This window comes from Sinocyclocheilus rhinocerous, unplaced genomic scaffold (assembly GCF_001515625.1).
Source record: "Sinocyclocheilus rhinocerous isolate Xijiao unplaced genomic scaffold, SAMN03320098_v1.1 scaffold111, whole genome shotgun sequence".
Classification (NCBI taxonomy): Eukaryota; Metazoa; Chordata; class Actinopteri; order Cypriniformes; family Cyprinidae; genus Sinocyclocheilus; species Sinocyclocheilus rhinocerous.
Genome location: NW_015642811.1, coordinates 1,022,310 through 1,043,761, shown reverse-complemented (window position 1 = coordinate 1,043,761; position 21,452 = coordinate 1,022,310). Strand labels below are relative to the sequence as shown.

The following is a 21,452-nucleotide window of genomic DNA, read 5'->3' as shown; positions in this document are numbered from 1 at the left end:
AAGAGAAGATGAGAAATCATTTCAGTACCGATGAGTAGTTGGCTGCAATTTCTAGCTTGGGAAGGGTGCTACGTATGTTGAGGCAAATCTCAGATGATCGTGCATCTGAGCAGACAGGATCGTTGAGGGCGTTGCTAAGGCTGCCACGCACCAGGCTGAGGTTCGCCTGTAGCTTGACTGTTCCTTCCTGCAAAGTCTCCAAGGTCAAACTCACATTCTCTAGAGCATCCTTAGTGTCTCGCATGGCTAAGAGAGGAAACAAACGAGCAAACACACATAAATGAACATTCAAAAACAGAGACAATAACCAAGGCACACTTAATTCTGAAGGACATAAAATCCACACATGCATCTTTAATTTAAAAATACTCTAAATCTTATCCATTAAGGTGAGATTGTTTTTTTAATCTTTCAGTGCATTTAATTTTGGTTTTAAGACACATGATGGGCAGGTTCCACCAAGGAAGGATTCAAGAATACACATGGGAAAATAACTGGGCCAGGTTTTGTGGGAAGAAATAAAGAGTCAATCACAACTTTGTTACAGATAGGTATGGGAAGGACCAGTAAGAGTCTATTACAGTTTACCTTTAATGGCTTTCTCCACTTTAACTAACAAATCAAAGACAAAACAGTGAAATAAGACACCATCAAAAAGCAATGGATTGAATATCCACATTATATTCTCATAGGATATATAATATATTATGATAAATAGTATTCCCAGCAAAGGTGAAAGAAAGAGAAGAAAGAAAAAAAAAACACAAAGGGGAGTGACATACTTCCAGTCATGCTGAGAGCCGCGTCGAGGGCAGGCTGCACGTCTTTTCCCAACTCCTCATGTATCCGTCCACCCAAGATCACACCTACATCTGAAGAAAGAGCACAACATGAGTCCTCACATCAGAAACACCTTCCATTCCACTCCAGATGACCGATAGCATACTTACTCTCCAGGTCATGCAGCACATGTTGCTTCATGGTGTCATACTTGGAGATCAGGTAATCAATTTGCTGAAGGGGAGACAACACAGCAATATATTTAGCAAACAGAACCTCGCTTGCCAGTACTAAGACATATACTGGATGAATACAGGTGCATCTCAATAAATTAGAATGTCGTGGAAAGTGAGCCAAAATCATCACAATTAAAAGAACCAAAGACTTAAACTACTTCAGTCTGTGTGCATTGAATTGATTTAATACACGAGTTTCACAATTTGAGTTGAATTACTGAAATAAATGAACTTTTCCACGACATTCTAATTTATTGAGATGCACCTGTACTTTTGCAACTATGCAATCAAATATAATGATATCTAAACTGTTCAACTGACCATTTTTTCACACATTTATCCATTTATCCATCCATCCATCCATCGTCTATCTCTCGGTCTGTCCATCCAACCAACCAACCAACAATCTTCTCTCTGTCTATTCATCCATCCATCCATCTATCTATCTATCCATCCATCCATCCATCCATCCGTCCGTCCGTCCGTCCGTCCGTCCGTCCGTCCGACCGACCGACCATCAATCATTTCTGTCCATCCATCCATCCATCCATCCCAGTGTAATAGTGCTGGATGTTTTACTCACTGCTGGGGTCTGATTGGCGAAGGTGTGTAGGTCTTTCAGGTTACTCTTCACCAGCCTCCTCATGCTCTTCAGCTGAGAACTCAGGTTCTGATTGGCTGCATATGCACAAAGGACCCCTGCCCTGATGATTAAAAACAGAATCGTTCAAACAGCACAAACTAAATCAGATTCAAGCTAGAAAAACAAGAATAGAACATATGTATGATTGTTATGGCCCTTTTAGTAAAATACTCTCTGGAGTGTCAGTAGGGGGCAGCACTACAACACAATCCCAAGACGCATGTTCCTCACAACTGTTCTCTCTTCTTAGGATACTTTAATTGCATCGCTTTGGGAATGTTCTCATACTCTGGCATACTTTTATTGAGAACTAAGAGGCAACATCATACTGCTGCAGGTCTATACAGGAAGAGAGCGCTTTTGTTATGCAACTCTGTGAATAAATCCAAAGGAACCTTCGTCTTGCACAGTTGGAAAAGAATTTCAAACAAACTAGGGTGACTGTGAGCTCTCCTTAATTAGACTGAGAGACACTTCAAGGAAAAGCCAGCCCTATTTTAGTACCTATTCATGATTCACACATCCTAATTGGGCTGTGCTCATGGCTACTGTGAGAGTCACTGAACGATGGCAGCACCATCATGCTAGGCGTTCACTGCAGTCTGGGACAAAAGCCATGATTGACTTATGCAACAATAGTGCAAACAGGAAGGCTTTTTGTGACATTTATCAAAATGTGTGAATCACTCTTTGTTGGTTTTTGTGCATAAATCTGATTGCACCATACACAGATGAATCTGTGGGTGCTGCGGATGAAATGCATTAATGCTTTCACACACTTCTGCAGGATGGGATTTATCACAGCTAGCAACACTAAAGATAGATGAATATGGGGGGCATGGGCAACTTCCTGTTTCAGATGCGAATGCAAAATACTTCCTCTATAGACACGACTTAAAAGAAAACAGTTCCAAAATGTCTGTACATCTAAAAGTGCTCCAGAAGATGAGCATGTGTATGCAACTGTTATTTGACAACACTAGCTGTACAGTTTATTATTCTCTCTGTAGGCAACATAGCTTTTTTGTTAGAGATGTATTATGTTTAATACATGAGGACCAAGGATAAGCAACATTCAGAATATAAGAGAAGTGTCTCCCTTTCAATTCATGAGGGGCACTTAAAATGAATTGGCCACATGCCCCACAGGATGCTGAGCTGACAGAAGAGGAATTTACTGAATTGCAGTTTTAAGAAATTCAACAGAAGAATTTCAATCATTCAACACAAGTTTTGCGGCAGAACATGAATAATTTCATAAACACTGACCGACTAACAAATTTGGAAAAATAGTTTATTATAAAAGCTATTAATATTTATTAAAGGGGTCATATGTTGCATAAACATAAAACCATGTCTGCATTTGTGATCGGAGAAACAACAAACAACAAGCACTACTCTACACTGCTCAAAACTGGCGTTTGAATCGTCAGTGGCGAATCCTTTAAATATGAAAACGTACTTACAGTCTGTGAGTCAGAACAGCCGGCATTGTAGTCTACTCTACCAGGATCAGGAAACAGTCCTCCATAAAATGCGCTGCACACATCTGAATATTTGGGTTGAACTGTTCTGGAACAGTGTTGTAAATACAACTTAACCACTGATTTCTAGTTGTGTCCTCTTTTGGAAGGCCAAACAAAGTAGTTTAGCTTTCACAACGAAACACACAGCGTCACACACGGCAGGCTTGGGTGAGCGGCGGCCTGGATAGCTGGCCAATCACAGCACACCTCGCTTTTCAGACTGATGAGCTTTGTAAAAATCGACGCGTTTCAGAAAGGCGGGGCATAGAGGAGAAACAATAATGTACAGTATGTGGAAAATAATGTGTTTTTTGAACCTTAAACCGCATAAACACATTTCATTACACCAAATACACAAAATAATGTTCTTTTTAGCAACATCATATGACCCCTTTAACTATTAATATTTAATGATTTTATTTTTCAAAAAATCATACTGTTCTTTTAGTAACCTTATTAGTAAGTACTGCCATGAAATATTTTAAATTTAAAATTCAAAAATGTAAAAAACCTTCCTGGGAAATGAAGTGTTCTCAAACATGGACATCCATAAAATTAAATAAAAATTATATAAATATTATGCACATATAAATATATGTTTGTCTTTTGTATATTTTTAAGGGTAATGCATACTAATAAATTACTATGAATTACAAGTTACATAATTTTATTATATACTGTATTATCATTGTTATTCATTATATTCTAGAATGACAACTAATAACGATAAATTATTAAAAAAGACTACACTTGAAACAATTATATGAATTCAATTTTAATTTAGTTTTCTTAAATTCAATTCTGAATCCTATTTTGCTACCTTTATTCAAATTCAGTTACAATTTATGTCTGAAAGAGCAAATAGCAAACTGGTTTTAAAATTGCACACGTGACGAAATGCTGTGCTTTATATGCAGATAATGGGCATTGCAGAATGGTATCAGGGTCAGAAACAGACCACAGACTGATGGAGAATCAAAATGGATGGCTGGCTACAAAGCCCTATTGTTTTTCCTCCTTCTCACCCCCTTATTCTCCATGTCCTCCTCTCTCTGTCTGGTAAGCTGCTATCTGCTCTGCTCCTTAAGGTCAGGGAAAACAGCAGCAGTGAACAAAGAGGCTTTGAAGATGGCAAAGTGCATTCCACACAGAGGGCATTGAGATGGTCTAAAACTCTGCAGGGCACCTCATATGAACCAGCAATAGATACAGTGGGGAAAATATTTATTTGATTCCCTGCTGATTTTGTAAGTTTGCCCACTTACAAAGAAATGGAGGGTCTGTAATTTTTATGGTAGGTTTATTTTAACGTATAGAGACAGAATATCAACCAAAAAATCCAGAAAAAACACATTATATAAAGGTTAGAAATGTATTTGCATTTCAGCGAGTGAAATAAGTATTTGATCCCCAAGCAAAACATGACTTAGTACTTGGTGCAGAAACCCTTGTTGGCAAGCACAGAGGCAAGACGCTTTTTGTAGTTGGTCACCAGGTTTGCACACATCTCAGGAGGGATTTGGTCCACTCCCCTTTACAGATCCTCTCTAAATCCTTAAGGTATCTTGGCTGTTGTTTGGCAACTCGAAGTTTCAGCTCCCTCCACAGATTTTCTATAGGATTGAGGTCTGGAGACTGGCTAGGCCCCTCCATGACCTTAATTTGCTTCTTCTTGAGCCACTCCTTTGTTGCCTTGGCGGTATGTTTCGGGTCATTGTCATGCTGGAAGACCCATCCATGACCCATCTTCAGTGTTCTGGCTGAGGGAAGGAGGTTCTCATCCAAGATTTTACAGTACATGGCCCAGTCCATTTGCCCCTCAATGCGGTGAAGTCATCCTGTACCCTTAGCAGAAAAACAGCCCCAAAGCATAACGTTTCCACCTCCGTGCTTGACTGTAGGAATGGTGTTCTTGGGGTCATAGTCAGCATTTCTCTCCCTCCAAACACGGCGAGTCGAGTTAATGCCAAAGAGCTCAATGTTGGTCTCATCTGACCACAGCACTTCCTCCCAAGCCTTCTCTGAATCATTTAGAGACATCCTTTGACAGCTCTTTGGTCTTGCCCATGGTGGTGGGAGAGGTTGGAATGGAAGATACAGATTATGTGGACAGGTGTCTTATACACCTGACGAGCTGACATTAGGAGTAACTTCTGCACACACACACACATGCATATATATATATATATATTATCAGTCTGGCGAGTAAACTAAAAAATTTACTAGCCAATGGCGATTCAATTGCCAAGGTGTCCGTAGAGGGCTGTCTTTGTAAGTGGGCAAACTTACAAAATCAGCAGGGGATCAAATAAATATTTTCCCCACTGTAAATAAATAAAACAAACTTGTAATTTGCATTTCTTTATTAAATCTTGCTTTTAAAAATGGCTTTGAGCTGACTTTGGCATCATGTTGAAAATAGGCTTTGTAACTTGGGTTGGTTCAGTGCACTGAAGAATGTCTCTATAGACTAATGGAGGCAGGAATCGCGTTACTCCCACAATGGTTGCTGTATTTAGCCAGACTGGACCCTGGGGCTGCTCCCACAGCGTCCCTGTTTATAAATGCCTCAGTGGGGGTTTGAGGAGCAGGGTGGGGGTGAGGACCTCCTTGACTGCCTCTTTATACAGAAGATGACCCACCGGGTTTGATTTCGCCATGAAGGCGTTCCAGGTCTACCTGTTGATTCCTCTGTGCTCAACAGACCTGTAATGTGATCGGCCCACCACTGCCAAGTTACTGACCTAGACAAAGACAGCCACTGTCAACTGGAAAATGAGGGTCAGTCTTTTATTTTAGAAGGCAAGACAGAAAATATACTTTTACTACTTTTTAATGTTGAACTACCATTACCACAAAATAAAACACAAGCACAGCGATTAAAAAATGTGATAGAATTTATAATACGTAGTTATGGTAGTTTTGAGCTTGTATATACATTTCTTTATAAAAGTATCAATAAACTGCACATCCCTAAAAGTAATATATTTAAAAATCACTTATTTCATACTAAGTATAGTTCAAATCTATTAACATATTTACTGACATATTGCTCGAGACTTACTGATATAAAAATTATAATTAAACTCTGTTTGGAGTACTGCTTGTGAACAATGCACATTTCTTAATATTAAGCTTAAAATGTGTTTTAATGTCACTATTGAAGAGGATTGTATGATCTTTGAATAATATAAGTGTTTAATGCAAGATAGACCAAACAAAGTAGTTTCGCTTTCACAACGAAACAGTGTCACGCAACGCGGCCTTGAGTGAGCGGAGGCCGGAGGCCTAGAGTGAGCCGCGTCCTAGAGTGAGCGGAGGCCGGCTTGAGTGAGCAGAGGCAGGCAGGCTTGAGAACGGCACCACTTTAGCACAATCAAATACACTTCAGTATATCTTTAGTTGGACCTCGGCACTACTTCCACACAATAAAATTGCATTAAGTACAAAATTAGTAGTTCCAATTACCAGTATTGTATATTAAAAGTACAATTAAGGGTTAATTTTTATTTTTAAGTACATAAATATGTAAATGTATTTGTAGTATACTTAGCATTAAAAAATGTATTTCAAATACAGTTTAGTTTATTTATTTTTCACTAGGGATATGTGAGAATTTATGGTCATTTTGTGCTTACATACACATTTCTTTACAAGTTCATTTCAATTAAACAACTGGAAATTGATTAATTGGGCTGGATAAACAGGCAATGAGTGTCCAGCATACACAGGAACCTTCAATAGTTAAAAAGCATCTCTGGAAGCACCCAAAGACTTTGAAGAAGCTAAAATATAAGATGGGTTTAATACTTTTTTTTTTTTTTTTTGTCAATTTAGTCCCCTGTGTAAATAACACAAATGATATTATGTTAATTCATTAACAAATATTATATTTTAGTTTTGATGAAAAACAGTAATATAAAAGAATACAAATAAGTAGGTGTGTCCAAACCTTCGACAGGAAGATTTATAAAGCAGCACATTTTCAAATTAGATTCCAGACTGTTTCATTATTCCAGAGGAAATGGAAATGTTCCTTTTAAAAAGATCCCACAAGTTTCAAGTTGAATATGTCTGTGGAAATGGAAGCCGCAAGCCCCATGTTTGTGCAGTGAAAGTAGGCCAGATCGGGCGGGTAATTGAAGTGTGAGACAATCATTTCTCTTTTCCATTCATGTGTAGGACAGAAGGAGGACACATGATTAACCACACAAACAAAAGTTTTCTCTCTCTCCATTCTGTACACCAAAATATTGTGGGCGTTTTTCTTTGAGCTGAATATTACATTTAAATACTCATTATTCATCATCTTAACCGACAGAAGAACCTCTTGACAGTGACTGATTTACATTTGTATACAGTGGACTGGTGACATTAATATCTGATGATGGATCTATTTAAATGCTGATTTACAAAAAACAATCACAACCCTGCAAATACACAGATAAAAAGTAAACTGTACAGCAATGTGCCAAAAAGAACTGTACCATATGACGACTAAAACACACACACACACACACACACACACACACGCACACACGTAATAGTAAATTAAGACTGGGAGGCAAGATAGGTATGTCACATGTGGGTTCATTATGTCACATCCGTGCCGCCTGCACACACAAGCACACGCACACACACGCACACACACGCACACACACGCACACACAAGCACACGCACACACACGCACACACACACACACACACCAGAGAGTCTGACGCAGAGTCACATCAGGACATACTGTCACTGTTACCATGGTTTCTCTCTCTTACGCAAACACATTCACACATTTTACTAGATATAACTAGATATAGACAATCCTCAGGCACTAGATAACCTAAATACGGGTTTCTAAAACATATTAGCACAAAGGACCCCTTTCATAACCCCTAACTGTCTGAGGACCCTATAAGTCGGTGTGATTTCAATTTCCCAATTCTAACTGAAGTACTAGTCAAAATCCTAAAGAGAGATCCACCAATCAGAGTAGCCGCTGTTACTATAGAAACTGCAAATGATTTCATAAATTCTCTCACACTCTCAACTTTGCAGTCCTGTTTTTCCATATATATATATATTTTAAGATTTTGCAGTGTTGTTTTTATACTTATAGAACTGTTATAGAGGACTGAGGCGGAATCTGTCGAAAATACAGCAATCTCTAGAGTAAAAACTGCAAGCATTTACACGTGTGTGCCTGTAATGATTAATTACCAAGACTGAATCTCAATCTATCCATGCATTATAAGGCTGTATGGACCGAAAACAGGCCCAAAGACATTTAACAGCACAAACACTGTGCAAATGTAGGTTTTCTATGACTAAACGGGGTGATTTAATGAATGAAATGTGCGAGCACTGCACAGCCCAGCTGCACTATGGATGTCATGTGGGTTCACAGGCTCTACTGTATTAGATTTGACAGGCCGTCTCTGCAAGCTGAGCCCAGGGGTTGGCAGAGGAACAGCGGCCCCAGTGACCTTCTGTGCCCTGAGCGTAACACTCCTTCTGAGTAGCAGCCGGGTTTCTGCTCTGCATCCAATCACAGCTAAGCAACAGTCAGCCGAGCGAGTCCCTCCACCCCATGGGAATAACAAATTACAAATTAGACCGCTTTAATATCTCAACTGTTTCTCCTAGACATCAATGAGATTAAACTGAGAGCAAATAGAGACTTCTGCTTAAGATTTTTCTCCTGAGAAACCTGAAAAGAGCGCAGTAAGATTATGTCTCCTCTAGAGTTCAGAAAAGATCTCAACAATGTCGCCAACTGTGTGCCATTAAAACCAAGAGATTTCAATGTGAACTATATTTCTCATCAAATTGTTCCAAAGAGCAAATGATTCTCATTTGTGTCTATTTTTAATTCCCCTCTAAGAAATTTAAGAGAAAGATCTAAGGAAAAAGGGTTTTATTAATTGAAGTGTGCATAAATTTTTCTTTTTCTTTTTTCTATTTTGAGCCATTTTAGGACCACAGCTGAAGATAATGAATTTAATGAATGAATCTGATCATTTAAATGCATGTAAACCCTGATGTCTTATCCATGTCAATGTAAAACTCATTGTCCATTTTAAAGATACATTAACCATGAATTTTACATTGACATGGATAAGACAACTGTGTTAACATAAATTAAAATGAGCAGATTCATTAATTATCTTTAGCTGTGGACTAATTAAATATAAATACACATTCAAATTTAAATAAATCTATAATAAAACAGCAAGCAAAAGCGTGACAGCGTCATTATTTTTTAAAGGGCAGCCTTCTCCAGAATGAGGACACAAATTTATGTGTGCGGTCATTTGTAAATAACAGCGATAGCATCTATTTTTAGTACAATGGCACATGGCAACTTAACACCATTTACATTGTAAAACAGAAAACATCTAACATGCAATATATGTTTTATATACACATTATCGTTCAAAAGTTTTATGGCTAGTAGGATTTAAACACTTTTATTCAGCAAGAATGCGTTAAATTGATCAAAAGTGACAGTAAAGACATTTATAATGTTACAAAAGATTCCTAATTTTTTGAACTTTTTATTTATCATAAAATCTTGAAAAAATGTATCACAGGTTCCAAAAAATATTAAGCAGCACAACTGTTTTCAACATAATAATAAGAAATTTTTATTAAGCACAAAATCATCTTATTAGAATGATGACACACTGAAGACTAGAGAAATGGCTGTCGAAAATGCATCTTTTTTTAATCACAGAAATAGATTAAATTTGAACAACTATTAAAATAGAAACCAGTTATTTTAAACTGTAATAATATTTCACAATATTACTCTTTTTACGGTATTATTGATCATAAATGCAGCCTTGGTAAGCATAAGTGATTCAGAAACATGAAAAATCTTACCAATCCCAAACTTCTTAATGTACAGTGAATTTATATATAAAATAGTATATAATAGTATACATAATAGTATATATTTAGGACAGACCATCTTTTTTACAAAGTCGCATAATGAAACTACTTGCAGCCAACTGATTATGCATGTTAAGCATGTACCAAACAGATAGTAATGGATGCCAGTGATCTAAAGTCTGGAAGACCGTCGCACAGTCTTACAAGAATTGAACTAAAAATACAAGTAATACATGCCTAAAGCTGTTATGTTGCCTGACCATCACACCATTGTGTTCATGACTGGGTTGACAGTGTCCCTAAGAAATGCTGTTTTTCTCTTAAGAGTGAGATTGCACTAATGAGGAATTTTCTTGCCATAATTGGATCACTTCTTTAATTATTCATCAAGCCTAAATTATGCCCAATGTTTTATGTGAAAACAGCAGAGCCCTGAGAAAAGCTGCCTGAGTTTATCAGCAATTATAATAAAAGTTTGGAAAAGACAAATGAAAAGATAGGTCAACGAAACTCCAGAACAACAAGAGCCCTGGTTTCACCCCGCCACGAAAAAAACACCATTCAAGCACCTCTCCAAACACATCAGAAGGTATCCAACTCATAACCTCCACTGGAGATGCTTCAAACTCAAGAAATTTTCCATAACCTCTCTTTGCAACATTTGAATGATTTTCAGTTAAACTTCTCACTAAGAGACTGGGTGGCGCCTGCCTCACATTAAACAAGATTGACCCGCTTTAATATAGCACTGAACAGAGGAATGTGCAGAGTAGCCCCTGTTACAGCTTCATCAGAATCATGAAGGTTGAAATCCCAGGAGGTTTGTACATGAGGAGACATGCCCATCTCCAGGCAGCCAGGCATGTGCTGTGGAATCTTTAATAAAGAGCCAGCCGGCTGAATGCATAAAGCTGAGGAACATCAAACACTCTATTCAGTTTGTCGTCGCTATCCTGGAGCTCCTGCTTTTGTACAATTCTGCTGTATTTCTTCCTGGAGTGTACACTTGTCTACAATATGTCTTTGGGAACATGGTAACTTTAGGAAAGAAAGAATAACTACAAGCTCAGAAGTGTCCATGTTGAGGACTTTTATTGAAAAGATCATCAGTTTTGAGTTTACCTGCTTAAGCTGCCTTTGCTGTCTGCTACCTGCGTTTTAAGTGGCACCTCATAAGTGACCAGTTTGGAAGGCTTCCACAAATAGAGACGTAATTCATAACTGATTTTAATAGAGCTTGATGATAGCATGTTGCTAAAGTTAAGACTTTGATTTTCTATAGTTATCATCCTTGTGTGAATGGGCCTTTACTGTGTTAATGCAAGCACACATGCACATTCAGACAAACACAAAAACTTACGTGATAATGAAGGTGGTGGTGAGTAACAGCGTGGTCAGCAGTCCTCGAAGGCAGTCTGCGTTCTTCCGCTGTCTCTGGTGCATCTCTCCTCCGCAGTTATTACAGCAGCGGCACAAACAAAAGAGAAGCCCCACCAGCGGTAGCAGCACGGTGAACAGCAGGCCCAGTGCCGCACACACCACAAAACCAAGCTCATAATAAATCACCTGCACACAACACAAAGTTACATAGATTAGAAATTCTAACATGAACAATAAATGCAAACAAACCGAGTTCTTTTTTTAGATGGTTTCCTTGATGCAGTTTAAGCCTGGTCTGCAATGAAGTTCAGGTAAATATATCTCAGTTATGGCTTAATTTGCATCCAGGGAACCATCCAAGTTATACAGGTTTAAAGTTTAGGTTTAGTTCTGTGGGTAAAAGGAAGGAAGGAGAGCCATGTGTGATTATTTTAGAACTACAGTAACACTAGTGAGCACTACATGTACAGAAATTAAAGGAGTAATTCGCCCAAAAATGAAAATTAGCTGAAAATGTACTTATCCTTTGGACATCCAAAATGTAGATGAGTTTGTTTCAAGCAATATTGTGGATAGAAGACTTACATCTTAGCCAGAAGCGACAGTTTGAAGTTAAAATATCCTAATGATGTATTTGTTTAAAACAAACTCGCAACTTTTCACTTCACAAGATGTTAATTGATGGACTGAAGTCGTGTTGATTATGCTGTGATGTTTTTAATCAGCTGTTTGGACACTCATTCTGACGGCACCCATTCACTGCAGAGGATCCATTGGTAAGCAAGTGATGTAATGCTAAATTTCTTCAAATCTGTTCCGATGTAGAAACAAACTCATTTACATCTTGGATGGCCTGAGGGTAGGTAGATTTTCAGCAGATTTTTATTTTCGGGTGAACTGTTCCTTTAAATTATTATCACCTGTTTTTTAAAGGAACACTAAGGTATATTTAAATGAGCTACAAAATATTTTCACGGTTCATATTTTTAAAAAAATGCAACAAGACATGGAGGCTTTTGCACTCTTTTTCAAGTAAAGCAAATATCCTTGTCTCCAAAGCCTTCCATTAAAAGGGCTTTTGAAGTGAGGGAAATTAACCCGTGCTCTGCAAAATTTCCATGCCGTATGTAACATGATGGAATAATGTTAAATGCTTTTTCTATATGTTGCCATTGAATCCATTTGCACACGTCCCGTGGCATTATGGACACTTCTGAATGAGCAGGGCTGTCCTCCGGCTAGCCTGTGGATAAGCTTAATCCACTGAATAAACCAGAGGCTTTGTCTGTCACCGAATACCCTCGTTTCTCCTCAAGGGTAGAGCCTTTCCATATTTAAAATTATCTAAAAGTGGTTTTAAAAGCTCATTTCCCCTCATGCCTATGCGAGTAAGAACTGAAAGTCTTGTTGGAAATGACACAAAAGCTTAGAAGCTAAGACTTTTAAGGAGGACTTCACACATATAGCACTTAGGGCATGAGGTTATTGACCATTCTACTATGAACGGTCTTTCCCTCTCACTGACCGTCTGATGTGCTTCTCTCGTATCAGCATATTTAAGCTTTAGACAGGTTCATCTAGGGACAACATCATCCCTGTTATCGTAGTTACACTCCTCTTACTAGGTCATGGCCAGTGTTGGGAGTAACGCATTACAAAAGTAATAATATTACAGTAGTATATTACTTTTTGCTGTAACGCAGTAATATAACGCATTACTAATACAATTTGGGTAATATTATTACTCGATATCCTAATGATGTATTTGTTTAAAACAAACTCGCAACTTTTCACTTCACAAGATGTTAATTGATGGACTGAAGTCGTGTTGATTATGCTCTGATGTTTTTAATCAGCTGTTTGGACACTCATTCTGACGGCACCCATTCACTGCAGAGGATCCATTGGTAAGCAAGTGATGTAATGCTAAATTTCTTCAAATCTGTTCCGATGTAGAAACAAACTCATTTACATCTTGGATGGCCTGAGGGTAGGTAGATTTTCAGCAGATTTTTATTTTCGGGTGAACTGTTCCTTTAAATTATTATCACCTGTTTTTTAAAGGAACACTAAGGTATATTTAAATGAGCTACAAAATATTTTCACGGTTCATATTTTTAAAAAAATGCAACAAGACATGGAGGCTTTTGCACTCTTTTTCAAGTAAAGCAAATATCCTTGTCTCCAAAGCCTTCCATTAAAAGGGCTTTTGAAGTGAGGGAAATTAACCCGTGCTCTGCAAAATTTCCATGCCGTATGTAACATGATGGAATAATGTTAAATGCTTTTTCTATATGTTGCCATTGAATCCATTTGCACACGTCCCGTGGCATTATGGACACTTCTGAATGAGCAGGGCTGTCCTCCGGCTAGCCTGTGGATAAGCTTAATCCACTGAATAAACCAGAGGCTTTGTCTGTCACCGAATACCCTCGTTTCTCCTCAAGGGTAGAGCCTTTCCATATATAAAATCTAAAAGTGGTTTTAAAAGCTCATTTCCCCTCATGCCTATGCGAGTAAGAACTGAAAGTCTTGTTGGAAATGACACAAAAGCTTAGAAGCTAAGACTTTTAAGGAGGACTTCACACATATAGCACTTAGGGCATGAGGTTATTGACCATTCTACTATGAACGGTCTTTCCCTCTCACTGACCGTCTGATGTGCTTCTCTCGTATCAGCATATTTAAGCTTTAGACAGGTTCATCTAGGGACAACATCATCCCTGTTATCGTAGTTACACTCCTCTTACTAGGTCATGGCCAGTGTTGGGAGTAACGCATTACAAAAGTAATAATATTACAGTAGTATATTACTTTTTGCTGTAACGCAGTAATATAACGCATTACTAATACAATTTGGGTAATATTATTACTCGTTACAATGTCAGTAACGCAAGTTACTTTAGTTTTGAAATGTTGTTGTATGCATTTGTCATTTTTATTTAATTTCTTTTATTTTCTTAAATGTGTATATATATAGTATTTATAGAGTTTTAGCTTTTAGTTTTAATTACTTTTTCTTATTTGTAAGTCGCTTTGGATAAAAGCGTCTGCTAAATTACTAAAAGTAAAGTAAAGTAAAAGTAATACAGGATGGCCAAGAAAAAAGTGAAATGAACATATTCCCGGTTTTAAAACTGTACTAAGAGTGTAATGTTTATCTAGATCATTTAAATCAATGTAATGTTCCTAGCGTTCCACAAGGATGACATAACCACAGTCAAGATTAGACTGGAGAGTAACACTGAAACAGACATTAACGGCTGGGCTTTGAACAGGTTAGGTGCGTGCTACTAAGGAATGAGGGTTGTCAGACTTGGGTCTGGTTTGGCCCTTGACACTTCTAGCAGGACACACACATTACCTGTAGCGTCAGAACAATGTTTTCTGGCTGGGAGGTGCCAGATGATGATAGGCATGCAGAACAGCAAAAACAGAAAAAAATGAAGAACAGATGGTAAGCAAAATCAAATAAACAGTCAAACAAATGGCAAATAAAATCACTTAAGAACTAGGAAGAACACTTTTCATCTGTTCTGGGAACCAGACCCATTTTGACAGTCCCAGATATTGAGTGAATCATGAATTTGGCCGACACTCACATACATATCCAGTTTTCCATATTCTTAAGTGTTTCAAGAGCAAAACAGAATAAAACTGAAAAGAGTGAGTGAATATGATTATAGACTGATATTTGACCATTTTGAAATCATCGTTTTTCATCCTTATGAATTTTAAGCTTAAGCTTAAATGACTAAATTAAGTGATGATCCTTTAATATAAAAATAGACTAAATTAAATTATATCTATATGTATTGGATATATAGTTTGTGGTTGGTATTTTTCATGTTTTTATGAGAAGTCTCTTATATTCACCAATACTGTCTTTTTAAAATCAAAAATAGAGTAAAACATTAATATTGTGAAATATTAAAACAACTGTTTTCTATTTTAATATAGTTGAAAATGTAATTCATGTGATGAATTTTTATTCGAATAAAAAGCTGAATTTTTATTCTAATATGTTGATTTGGTGCTCGAGAAACATGTCACATTTGAAAACAGTAGTGCTGCTGGCTGAACAGAGTTCAAAGGAAAAACATTTATTTGAAATGGACATTTTTGGAACAATGTAAGTTTTAAATGCCACTTTTGATCATAAAATGAGTCCTTGCTCAATGAAAGTATTAATAAAAAAAATAAAAAAAAGAACTTACAGGCCCAAAACTTTAATAATATAATATAATATAATATAATATAATATAGGGCTATTTTCTGATAAACAGATATGGTAAATTGAGGTGGCTGTGTATCTCTGAACTCACATTTCCTCTAACCATCACAAGAAATGTCGGTGAAACTGATTCATTAAGTTTTGCCCCAATTGTTTGTTTGTTCCCAGGAGTAAGATGCTGAAACTTCAAAGCAAGAGCTGTTGTTTAATTAAACTCTGTTATTAAAAAGCAACAAATAGTTTCTTCCTCTGTTTACTACAGGCTATAATGCCAAAAGCAATTAACAGCTCTTCCAGAATAAGCGCATAATAGGGCAAGGCTCTCTCCTTGGCTTTCAAACGCAATTAAAATATTGGTTCATAATAGATGCGCTGAGACATTGTCCCTGCAAATTAACTGCGGTGGCGGAGCACGTAATCACACAGAGGTTCAGGTAGGCACAGTCACATGCACTTACCTTCTGGTACTCGGATTGTATGGCTCCGAATTTATCCTTTGCCACTCTAATGACGAGATCTGCAATGACAGGAGAAAACAAAGTCAGCATACTGCAGCCTCTTACAGTGCCGCCACGTCAGAACAGGTTACGTAATGTTATTCAACATCCAGCTGAAAAAAACACCAACAACGAGCCCACTGTGGATGAGCGTAACCCTTCAGTACGGGTTCAGTGTTTAGCCCCCAGCTGCCTCCACGATCACAATTACCACAATCTTCAGAGAAAATATTAGCTGTCTTCATACAAACAGACATCACAAAGTTTCCTTGGGGAGCGTCTTTGCAATGTTTAGTTGAGTATGTGAGCTTCTGTATAAATGTGCTGATTAAAGTTGTAATATAATGCATTAAACATAAGATTTGGATTACGAGCAATGACAAATCAAATGCACATTATTAGAATTGCAATAGAGAAGGAAGCAGTGCTCTGTTACGTAAAAATTTGTGCAATGTATTCAAAAACAGAGATAAAGTTCAGTCAGGGATAAAACAAAGGGGGAGGTGAGACCACTTGTAAAAATGTGAAATATCGCTCAACATGTCATCTGAAAAACAAAAACAATTTATGATTGTTAGATTTTAATTTCAGTCTTTCCCCATCTGAGTGGACAGAAGCAGTACATAGAAAACAGCTGTCTGGGGACATTTCCATGATGGTCGCAAAGTGAACTGACTTACCTTAAAGGGATAGTTCACCCAAAAATTTTGTCATCATTTATTCACCTTTAAGTTGTTCCAAACCTGTATGAGTTTCTTTCTTCAGTTAAACAAAAAAGAAGATATTTTGAAGAATGTTGGTAACAAAACAGTTGCCGGTAGCCACTGACTTTCCATATGGAAGTCAACATCATTAACATCATCCACTCACAAACCCCAGATTGGGAAACCTTAAAGGGACTTTGGTTTAACTCTGAATTGAATCTGCTCCAGAGTATCTCTTTCACAGAAAACGACTCTCTACAGATTCACTCTACAGGTTCAGGTTTTCCATTCCCATAGCACCATAGTCTAATAACCACCAGCATACAACATATAAATCCACAAACAATACAACATCACAAACAACAAGTGCAGTGATGGCAAACATCCCAACACACTGAAGGATCAGTCTCCTGTCCTATAGCTCATCACAGAAACAGAGCAAATATGTCTTTCACATCCCATCATAAATAAAACAGCAGAATATCAACAACGCAATGGGAATGTGATTTAATATTTTAATGATAGTGTAACTAAACTGACCCTATAAAAATGAACAACTAAATATATTTGAGATTTTTTTGTCTTTGTAATGTCATGAGAATGCAATAATATGCAAAGCCTCTTCTTATTTTACAGACACTCTTCTCAAACAACCTGTCATATAGAGTCACATCCTAAAATGTTTACTCATTAAATGTCCAGTTTCAAACAGAAATATGTCACATTTGTAGTAGGCCACATTTCTATTAAAAGTCTAGTATGTTGAAAACATCATAAGGAAAAAATGAGGTACATCCTCCATTTGCTGCATTGCAGGGGTTTTTGGTCCTTTAAAGAGTAGCAGAGAATCAGTAATGTACTCAACAAAATGTTAGAATTTTCATAAGTATATTATTATCTATTCCTTCAGAGGAAATAGTCAATATGGCTATTTTTGAAACGCTCAGGCCTCTAAACAAAACTAATATATATTTTTTAAATAATCATCACTGTACCTGTAAACAAGTCTCTTATTTTTGCAATAATATGGGTCTAATTGGCTTCATGCATTTTCTACAGAGAAATCCAAAGGGTCCTGAAGGTCTACTCATCTTCAAAGGCAGGCAGAAGCAGCAAAGTTTATCGGATCATCGTATATATCCATGAAAAAACATCACCAGTCACTGCATTAGCCTGTCTAGCTATATTTTGCTGGTCCCTATAAGTCCCTAGTTAATTAGCATGACCTTAATTCAAGGAAATACGCCTTCATTAAAATCCCTCAGCACACGATTGCCTTACTTTTGCATTATATCCAACAATGAGGAATTAATTATACCGGAAGCAATGACTTTCTCAAAGAAATTTGCAGTCCCCAGTCATAATGTCCAACTTTTTTTCCCCATTAGCCATAATTAGCCACATTTGGCATAATTAGCCATATACATATATATATATATACATATATATATATATATATATATACACACACACATACAGAAGCATATACTTTATCCAGAAACTGTCTGAAAACACCCTACAATCTCTAGCATTTACAATTTTTATCCAACAAGCCAGCTGACTTCTTAGGGTGCGTTCACACTGAAAGCGATTTGGAGTGACAAAACAACTGGAAGTCTTTATTTTCAATGAGAGACGGTGATTTGAGGTGACATGACCGGCAGACACCGTTGGGGATACAACAAGGTTAAGAAAAGTTCAATTTTATGTGATGCAGTGACTTCCAATGCATTTAAATGTTCAATTTTATTAAGACTGAATCAGTAATTCATCTCTTAAAATGTCAAGTAAATGTTTTAGTTTAATAGATAATAACCATCTGAATAGTTACTTTTTAGTGGAAACTCTTTACCTCGGTCTACCCTCCATCCGTCCCACCCACAGTGGCACTCAGACAGTGACCAAGAACTTCATAAAGGCTAAACAAACTGTGCTGGCAGTTTCTCAGGCCCAATCTATTTTCTCCTGGTCCTTTGTGAGTACCTCTTCTTGTTTCTTTCTCTCGGACCTGGTTTGATTGGCTGTGCTTTCATTCATCTAACAGGAAGTAAATAAACTCCAGGGCTCAGCGGTAAACAAAAGAGGGGCCAAAGGCACTGAGTGACTCAAAATACCAGTGCAGAGAAGCACAACTCAGTGGACACTGCTACTCGCTTCATTTCTTGGGGGTCACTTGCGGTACCCTGAGGTGATGACACAAGCTGGTATGTTTTTCTATACTTGAGAGGGAAATCAATACTTTTATTCAACAGGGATACATTGTATTGATTAAAAGTGACATTAAAGACATTTATAATGTTACAAATGTTATTGTCCTCATTTGTAAGTGTACAAAAAAATTATATTTAAAATAAATGCTTATATTCATCAAAGAATTCCCAATAAATGTGACACGATTTCCACAAAAAATATCAAGTAGCGCAGCTGTTTTCAACATTGATAATAATAAATGTTTCTTGAGCCACAAATCAGTATATTAAAATGATTTCTGAAGGATCATGTGGCGCTGAAGACTGGAGTAATGACTGCTAAAAATTCAGCTTTGCCATCACAGGAATAAAGTGCATATTAAAATATATTAAAATAACAGTTATTTGAAAAATTATAATAATATTTTACAATATTAAAATTTTTATTGTATTAATGACCAGATCAAATTCAGCTTTGGTGAGCATAAGAGATTTCTTTTAAAAACATTTAAAAAGTTTAACAATCCCAAATTTGCCCAGTTTGGCATTTCAAGTTTGTTTCATTTAAAAAATCCCACGAGGCTGTTCAGTGTTATGTTTGAATGAAAATGGTTCTATTATTATCCACTGTTATTAACATCACTCTTAAAGGGATAGTTCACCCATTAATTACTCACCCTCATGTCATTCCAAACCTGCAAGACCTTTGTTCATCTTCGGAACACAGATTAAGATTTGATGAGAGAGAGTTTTCTGACCCTGCATACTGTAGACAGCAACGCAACTACCACATTCCCAGAAAGGTAGTAATGACATCATTAAAATAGTCCATGTGACATCAGTGGTTCAACCGTAATGTTATTAAGCTACAAGAATACTTTTTGTGTGCTAAAGAAAACAAAAATAACAACAATTTCTTCTCTTCTGTGTCAGTCTTCGACATGCATTCATGAGAGTACCACGACGTGTGTGCGGTGCTGCTGATGCAGGAGCCGGCATTCTAACGTAGAACGTCCATCTCTCATAGTTCATCATCTGTATATTCTTGTTCGAATAAGCAAGGCTGGGCAAATTGAAAGTCATCCTCTCTGTGTTGAAATCTTCAGACATGTTTACGAAGACTGTTTTATGTTCAGTGTGCATCATCTTCTGCTTGTAAACAAGGCGCAGCACATCCGGGATCAACGTCAGAACGCCAGCTCACATGGGCTATTTTAACGATGTCCTAACCACCTTTCTGGGCCTTGAACAGGTCAGTTACGTTGTTGTCTATGCAGGGTCAGAAAGCTCTTAGATTTCATCAAAAATATTTTAATTTGTGTTCCAAAGATGAACGAAGGTCTTACAGGTTTGGAACGACATGAGGGTAAGTAATTAATGACAGAATTTTCATTTTTGGGCGAACTATCCCTTTAATGAAGAGGTAAATCCTATGATAGGCCAAATCGTTGAACAAAAGTGTCCTTTGATCTGGCTCTGGGCAGCAGAAAGGTACAGCAGAAGGTTGCTCTAAATGTGGCTTTGTTAGTAATCTGACAGAATTACATGTGGTAAATGATGAACATCTGATTGTGTCTTTGCATGTCCATGCGGGTTTGTTGTTCATCCACTGGCATGCAATGATTGCCACAGGCCTTGTGTGCTGACACAAATTCCTGCACATCATAGTCATGTTTACTAAGCTATAATCAAGATGTTTGTTTCATGTTAATAGCTCCATTCCACTTTTTCTGTATTATGGCTGGTTTAGATTCTTTAACAGACAGTTGTTTATAGCAGTGGGTCTCATTTTTTGTCATGCTCCCCATTGAAACTGTTGGCAGTACTTTTTGTCGGTAGGCCTTAGGTGTTCTCTTAAGTTTTTCTGTTAAAAAATGAATTAAATTAATTAAATGATCATTTTAATGATTTAATTGATAAAGATGGCATTTCAAATATATGAAAAATATAGATCATAATACAAATATAGATAATAATAATATATTTAAAAATATATAATTTATTCCTTTATTTGGTGCTCAAGAAACATTTATTATTATCACTGTTGAGAGCAGTTGTGCTGCTTAATATATTTGTGGATACTTTTATAAAGAATTCTACAGGATGATTAGAAAGATCAAAAGAACAGCATTTATTTGAAATCTTTTAGAAATCTTGTGTAAAAATGTAAAAGTCTTTACTGTCACTTTTGATAAATTCAACGCACCCTTGCTGTATAAAAGTATTGTTTCTTTTACTCTCTCTGCTCCCTAGTTTACCTCTGATTTGCATCTACTTTTAAGTAAAAGGCTGTAGGCTAGAGCGTCTGTATGCCAAATCAGGTCTTACTGTACATAAAGAAATGCTTGCTCACCATATCAAACATTACAAAGAT

The 21,452-nt window shown here is 37.0% G+C and overlaps 1 protein-coding gene across 13 annotated transcripts in view; it reads right to left on the bottom strand.

The window, feature by feature from the left end:
- Positions 1-21,452, bottom strand: part of LOC107756467 (prominin-1-A) — a 58,421-nt gene that overhangs the window by 14,799 nt on the left and 22,170 nt on the right. For 7 of the 13 annotated variants that reach the window (XM_016573592.1, XM_016573597.1, XM_016573598.1 and 4 more), the window contains exons 2-9: positions 16,147-16,205; positions 14,819-14,845; positions 11,435-11,640; positions 1,600-1,720; positions 951-1,014; positions 783-872; positions 589-612; positions 29-246 (exon numbers count right to left, since the gene is read on the bottom strand). In XM_016573592.1, the coding sequence (XP_016429078.1) occupies positions 29-246; positions 589-612; positions 783-872; positions 951-1,014; positions 1,600-1,720; positions 11,435-11,640; positions 14,819-14,845; positions 16,147-16,205 (809 nt within the window). The remainder of the gene's footprint in view (positions 1-28; positions 247-588; positions 613-782; positions 873-950; positions 1,015-1,599; positions 1,721-11,434; positions 11,641-14,818; positions 14,846-16,146; positions 16,206-21,452) is intronic. The other 6 variants (XM_016573599.1, XM_016573596.1, XM_016573601.1 and 3 more) reach the window with 3 other exon arrangements.